The sequence below is a fragment of the Oryctolagus cuniculus genome, chromosome 14 (assembly GCF_964237555.1).
Source record: "Oryctolagus cuniculus chromosome 14, mOryCun1.1, whole genome shotgun sequence".
NCBI lineage: Eukaryota > Metazoa > Chordata > Mammalia > Lagomorpha > Leporidae > Oryctolagus > Oryctolagus cuniculus.
Genome location: NC_091445.1, coordinates 84848771 through 84856184, shown reverse-complemented (window position 1 = coordinate 84856184; position 7414 = coordinate 84848771). Strand labels below are relative to the sequence as shown.

At 48.8% G+C, this 7414-nt stretch overlaps 1 protein-coding gene across 1 annotated transcript; it reads left to right on the top strand.

Moving 5' to 3' along the window:
• Positions 1 to 3418: 3418 nt before the first annotated feature.
• HTR1A (5-hydroxytryptamine receptor 1A) lies at positions 3419 to 4687 on the top strand. The gene is given in 1 exon segment (NM_001198935.1): positions 3419 to 4687. A coding segment is annotated over 1 exon segment (1269 nt).
• The last annotated feature ends 2727 nt before the right edge of the window (positions 4688 to 7414 follow it).

Here is a 7414-nt window from a genome sequence, read left to right as displayed (position 1 = left end):
TCAGATTTCCTATGAAAATGTTAAGACTATTTATCTCTCATAAGCCATTTTAGAGAAATTCAACATGATGGATGATGTATCATACCCCATATCCAAAACTCGGCAAGTTCTTACTTGATGTAGAAAATGCAAAGATTAAATAAAAGCAGAATGACTGGGATTCTTATTTTCAAATGATGTCATCAATAATAGCTGTGACCAAGCTAATTTTTCCTTAGGTTAGCTTCAAATGTCTTGAAGAATAAAAGCTTAATTCTTGACTCAGGGGTTCCATCATTTCTTCAAGCATATCTGGTATTGTACCTTTAAGAGTTAAACAAGGAGGTATTGGTAGTGTGAACATGAAGAATTGCAACAGCATTCTCCTGTTGGTATATATCATAGTATTTTAGTTCAATAAAATATTATATATAACAATCTATTTGTAAGTTACAGGTTATGGAAACTTTGTCAGTGCTACTTATCCTATCATACTTTTATTTTCTTCCTCATGTACACAAGAATGTCCTTACACTTTTTCTAAATTTTAAGAAATGAGTGCTTCACATGTTATGAACATTACTTCTGGGGAAAAATAAGAACTATTTGGGATTTTAAAAATGCAGATAAAAATGCTGCATCATAGCATATAAAAACAGAATAGCAAGTGCAAGACTTCATGAATATCAACTTTAGATTTACAGCATTTTAGCTTTCTTGAAAAATAAATTTGTCAGTTGTTAAAACATTTGTTATCCATTAGATGAAAGTATGGTTGCTGGCTGGCATATATGCTTGCATATTTGCATGTGCTAAGTCTGACACAATTCTTATTCAGTTATGCTCTTGATTGCATATATTTGCTTTTTAAATTTTGAATTTCTGTTCTATTTTTCTTTGTTTATATTCTAAAATACAGTTCCAAATTGTCTTTGGAGACTTCAGATCTTCAGTATTTTATTATAATTTTTGAACTGCAACTGCATTTTAACAAAGCTATTTAGTTTTGTACTCATGAAGAGCGTTTGAGAGGTGGGATGTATATCTTCACAAATCTTTAAAAGACATATTCAGATTGTGTGGCCAGTATTGGCTTATGTCTTTCTTCTCAATGCCATGAATCATCATAAATGGCAGGTTCATTCTTGTGGCATGCTGAAATGCTTGAGTAGGAATTGTGCCCAGTACTGGATTGTAGAACAATCCATCTGTAACCACATCCTGCCCTGTGCTGCATGCATTGGCTCAGCAGGGCTTTCTCTGATGGTTTAGTGATTGCTCTTTTGTTTGACAGTAGGAAATTCAAAGCTCAGATTTAAACACAATATTAAAACTACTGCAATCTGTAGTGAATCTAGGCATGCTGTCTAGAGTCAACTGATTTTGAGATTGCATTCTGCACTTTTCCTTCATTTCAGTCGTGTAATCAGGATGTATAAGTGAAATTTATTGTTATGTGTTTATTCCAGCTGATTAGGAATCCTCCTTTTATTAGTGTTCAAATGTGATGAGCTTTCATTTTCGTGCTAAAGGAAACAGCTCAGTACAAATCCATGGAAGTCTCTTAATGTTTAATGTTAAATCATACCATTTGGCAAATGTAATAACGTTCTTCCCCCCAGTAAAAAGTGAATACTTTAAACTATGAGAATTCCAAAGTGGAGGCCACGGCAGGAGAAAACCAAACCAACAGAGGTAAAGTCCCCCCCCCCCCCCCCCCAGGTAGAATTTGTGAATGCCAGGTGCGACAGACTTTTTAAAACAGCTAGAACATTTCAGAGCCTGCTATAGAAGGTTAAGAGGAATAAAGAACACAATAGAATGAAACAAAACCCGGTGCTCTTTTTTCTTTTAATAATCATCTTCCTCTTTCTTGAAGTTATGGTAGTTCCACGATATCTGCTTCATTTCTACAATTGTTTCTACAAGGCTCTCTAAAGCACTCGCCGGCAGGTGGCGACATAAGCCCTTATTGCGTTGAGCTGTCCCAGGTGCTGAACCAGTTTCAGCTATTGAGAGAAGCTCAGGGGCTAGCCACCGGGGATTCCAAGTTCGCCGTACAGGTTTGCGGGCTTCAGTTAAAAGTGAAAAAGTCCCGATGGAATACAGGACGTCATTTCCAACAAATAGGCAAAATGTTTCCTGCTCTGAATTTTCCCACTTCAAAACTATCAGACGTGGCAGCATTCACTAAAATTAAAAGGACAATAGTGACAGAAAATTGTGTGGGCTTGTGTGTAGAATACATACCGAGGTGTGATTCCTCCCCTCACAGCTGTTTGCCTGTCCTTGTATTTTAACATGACTTTTATAATTCCGTTCTCCCTTAATTCCCCAACGTTAAAAAAGAGAAGGGAGTCATAGGCACCATTCGTCCGTAAGGAGTCAGGCTGGACTATTAGAGGATGGAAGGAGGTGACTTTTAAACAGCTAGGACACACTCCGTCTTTTAATCAAGTAAGGATCATTTACAGAGGGACCTGGGGCTGTCCACCTTTCCTCTCCGGCGTCGTGTATCCCTTTGCCTTATATCCTACAGCCACGCTGTGGTGCTGATTTTAAGGATTTGACAGAGATAAGAGGCAATGGATAGTTAGAAGGGGGGGGGGGAGAGTTTTTCCTCCTCTCGAGTTTGGCTGGGTGGGGGGCGGAGTTTACTTGTTACAACGCTGGTCTGGCGGATAGGGTGTGTGCAAACGAATTCTGAGTCTCTGTTGGCAGAAAGGGAGTCAGTGAAAGGACGCCGGGATAGAAGGAGAGGAGGGCGGGGACCCAGAGGGAAAAGGCGCCCAGGTTGGGGAGGTTTTCGGAGGGGAGGGCTAGCGTGGGAGGGAGGGAGACCGGCTGTGGAGCGACACACAGGGATAAAGAAAAGGAGGTGAGAGGGAGGAGGGAGGCCGAAAAGGAAGGTAGCGGGGAGAAGGGAGGAGGAGGAGGCTGAAGGGACCCAGAAGAGAAGGGAGGAGAGAGTGAGAGGGAGGCAGAGAGGGACGCAGGAGGGAGGGTCACAGAGCCAGCGCCTGGGACGATGGGGCTCCTCTATTCCAGATACTTCTGGGATTGGAGACTGTTTGCTAGTGGGGAGACTCCGGCTCCGGCAGCCAGTTGGGCAGCGACAAAGTAAAATGGACAGCGAGAGACTGACGCCCAAGCCACCTCTGCGCCGCCCGCAGATTCCGCAGCTGCTCTCGGGCCAACTCCAGTTGCCCCGCTGGAGCCTCTGAGCGCCCTGGACCGCGGGAGCGCACCGAGCGCCTGCAAGCTGCTACTGAGAGATGCCTTCGCCAGAGCAGTAAGAACTTCCCGCCGGAGTCCCTGCCTCCCCTTCCTCGGAAGCTCCCCGGGAGAAGGGGCGGAAGACCCCCGGGGGAGGGGCGAGGGGGATCCTCTCGCGGCTCCGTCTCCCCTCCCCCTCCCCCCGCCGGGCGCGCAGGCAGGCATGGATGTGCTCAGTCCCGGCCGGGGCAACAACACGACGTCGTCCCAGGGTCCCCTCGGGACAGGCGGCAACGCCACTGGCATCTCCGACGTGACCTTCAGCTACCAAGTAATCACCTCCCTGCTGCTGGGCACGCTCATCTTCTGCGCGGTGCTGGGCAATGCGTGCGTGGTGGCTGCCATCGCCCTGGAGCGCTCCCTCCAGAACGTGGCCAACTATCTCATCGGCTCTCTGGCGGTCACCGACCTCATGGTGTCCGTGCTGGTGCTCCCCATGGCCGCGCTGTACCAGGTGCTCAACAAGTGGACTCTGGGCCAGGTCACCTGCGACCTGTTCATCGCCCTCGACGTGCTGTGCTGCACTTCATCCATCCTGCACCTGTGCGCCATCGCACTGGACAGGTACTGGGCCATCACGGACCCCATCGACTACGTGAACAAGAGGACGCCCCGGCGTGCCGCCGCGCTCATCTCGCTCACTTGGCTCATTGGCTTCCTCATCTCCATCCCGCCCATGCTGGGCTGGCGCACCCCGGAAGACCGCTCCGACCCTGACGCGTGCACCATCAGCAAGGACCACGGCTACACCATCTACTCCACTTTCGGCGCTTTCTATATCCCGCTGCTGCTCATGCTGGTCCTCTACGGGCGCATCTTTCGCGCCGCGCGCTTCCGCATCCGCAAAACTGTCAAGAAGGTGGAGAAGAAAGGCGCAGACACCCGTTTTGGAGCTTCGCCGGCCCCACAACCCAGAAAGAGCGTGAACGGAGAGCCAGGGAGCAGAGACTGGAGGCAGGGCGTGGAGAACAAGGGTGTGGGGCTTGCGTGCGCCAACGGCGCGGTGAGACAGGGCGACGATGGCGCCGCCCTGGAGGTGATCGAGGTGCACCGGGTGGGCAACTCCAAGGAGCACCTGCCGCTTCCTAGCGAGGCGGGTGCCGCCGCCGGTGCCCCTGCCTCCTTTGAGCGGAAAAATGAGCGCAATGCCGAAGCCAAGCGCAAAATGGCCCTGGCCCGTGAGAGGAAGACGGTGAAGACACTGGGCATCATCATGGGCACGTTTATCCTCTGCTGGCTGCCCTTCTTCATAGTGGCCCTGGTCCTGCCCTTCTGCGAGAGCAGCTGCCACATGCCCACGCTGTTGGGCGCCATCATCAACTGGCTGGGCTACTCCAACTCTCTGCTCAACCCTGTCATTTATGCCTACTTCAACAAGGACTTTCAAAACGCGTTTAAGAAGATTATCAAGTGCAAGTTCTGCCGCCGATGATGCTGAAGGTGTAGCCGGCGAGTAGGGGTTGTAGGACCCACTCCATGTAGCCTGCTCCCCCAGCCCCTGGAACCATCGCCTAAGATAACTTGCTACTTTTCCTGGAACTTTTCTGCTGCGCCCAAGGCTTCCAGACGTCGCCCCCTCCCAAGCCCCTGCTCCCAGGGAGAGCGCTGTGTGCAGAGAAGCCCCAAGGTCTGTGAGAAGCAACGGTGTCTCAGTCTGCGGCCTCAGCAGCACTTTTGATTCCAGCAATTGCTGCCTTCAAATTCTGTCCCCCGGATCTGCGAGGTGGAAGCTTAAGCCCCAGGTATTCAAGGTAGAAAGTCCAATTAGAAAACTAAACAAGCAGCAACAATAACAACAAAAAACTGCCTACAGCTGCTGGGTCCACTAACAGCTTCCACCTGACGCCGAGCTTCTAGTGCTTGCATTTAAGGATAAGGATTTCGATCCATCTCTCCAGCCCTCTTCCCCTAGAAATATCCACTCTGTGTGTCTCCCTCTCCTCTTCCTCCCCCCGGCCTTCTTATCTGACCTTAAGCGTCTGGTCCCTTGCATGCCCTGATCCTCTGGTCCAGAAATCTGGGAAGGTCTGTTTTCCGCTGTGTCAGCGGTGCCCTGGGGATCTCCGCCGCCCAGTATAGACTGCTGTGCACTGTCCCTGCTTGCTCTGTGTTCTTGGACTGCAAACAAGGGCCCAGCAGGTGTGTCTTAGATTGCACTTGTAAGTACGCGGCCGGGCCAGTGGGGGAGAACGAGGACAGAGTGTGGACCATTTTGTCCGTGTTTACCTGGGTGTCAGCACTCACCAAAGAAACCGACAATCACGCAACGACGAAGGTGGACTTGGGAATTTATAGGTTGCTGGCGAGTCTGCACACGCAGGCGTGGCCTCTTAGCTACTGCGGGAGGCGCCCTCTGGCCGCGGTGTGCGCGCTTGGGGCGCGGCGAGGCCTGGGAACCGCATACTTCCCGGGCGGTCTGTTCTCTACTCTGCGCGCCCGCCGCGGACTTAAACTCGAGCGAGGTTCCTCCGCTGACTCCCCAGGACCGTGAAGTGCCGGTGGTTAGGGTTTGAGAACCCGGCGGCGCTAGGTCCAGCGGAGCTCTTGTGGCCGCCAAGAAACCTAGAAGACTCTCAGGGGAGGCTTGGATGGGCGAGAAGACAAGGTCTCCCAAGGGCGCGCGGCTCTCCTCGCTGCACCTGAAAGCAGTTTTGTCCATAGGATGCAGATATTTCCCCTCCTAAGTCACCCTTCCGTCCTTTTCGGATCTGGGGGTAGCTCTGTGGAGTGCGTCTCAATACAGATTTTTCCACTGGACATCTAGGACCCAAAGTTAGTGGAACTTTGGTTTCCAAATAAGGATTCTGGGCTTTCCATGGACTGATTCCAGAGACCTTAGTACTGCGCGTGCCCCGAGGCGGATTCCTTAGACAGTGGGGTTCCAAAGGTTAGGTAGCCATCGGGATGGGGGCGGGGAGGGGCGTCCCGGGGAGTCCTATTTGGGACCAGAGAGATCCCTCTCTGGCCTCAGGATTCTGCGCCTGGTGAGCCAGGTAACTCTGCCTGGCGCCTGGCGGCTTGATGCACTTTGAATTTGTGGAGTACCCAGAGCTTTCTCTCCTGAAGTTAACCCTTTCGTCCTCACCACTCCTGCTGAGAAACTAGTTACAATGTTTGCTGCCTCCGAAAGGGAAGTGAGTTCGGTGCTCCGTCTGAATGTAAATTTCCGGCCGTGTGAAGGGGATCCAGAGGTTTGTCATAGTTCCACCCAGCTTCTAACTGTCTGATGGATTACGGTTTCGTTTTCCAGGAGTAGCGCGAAGTTACTCATTCCCTTCTCCTTTCGACTGTATTTTTGAATCTTTGTATCTGATTTTTGAGAGCCAGCGTTGGATTTACTGCAAAATTGCCAATGAAAAGTTCACGTATGTTTACAATGAAGAAAGTGAGGGGACAACTCTATCACTTGAAGCCATTTTATTATTTGTCAGACTGAGTTAAGCCTCCATTTGGTGTCTTTTTTCTCTGTCTAAACTGGGAGTAGACATCATATCTCACTCAAGTTTAAGAACACTGGGGAGGGTTTGTGCTTTTGAAACGCTTACAAGGGGCTGTGGTGGAGAAGAGAAGTGGTCATATTTCTCCAGTACAACTATTATTCATTTGAAAATCAAATATCTGTTTTGCTCACAATAACCTAAGTAGAGGTGTAGGAGAAAAGAAACTTTTCTGTATGTTTTAGTCAATTTTCCCAACAAATTCTATACTTAAAATAATAATAAAATAATTAAAATTTACTCATCCACACTATGCCTTGGCCAACAAGTATTACATTGGAAGTTCTGAGATTTCTATTTATTTGTGTCTTTTACAGAATTGTATTTCAATGTCTTGTGGATATTGATTCTTCCCAAGCTTTGGAGAATTTGCACAGGAATGGGGAAGGAGTATCCAATTGGAGTGTAATTGCCAAGGCAACAAATAAATCAGTGAAATGAGTGTAGGCCCCTACAGAGCCTGTTGCATTTTCGTCCTTTAAAGTATCTGTGTTAAGATAAAGTGTTTAATGCATCAAAATTGGCCTTTACTTTTCCCTGTGACAATAAGAGACTTTAATAACAGTTATGCAACAATAAACTGATACCAGTCACACATGCATCTCTATTGAATCAGAATCTCTATCTTGTGTTTTTTGGTAAAATTTTAAAGTTAAAATACA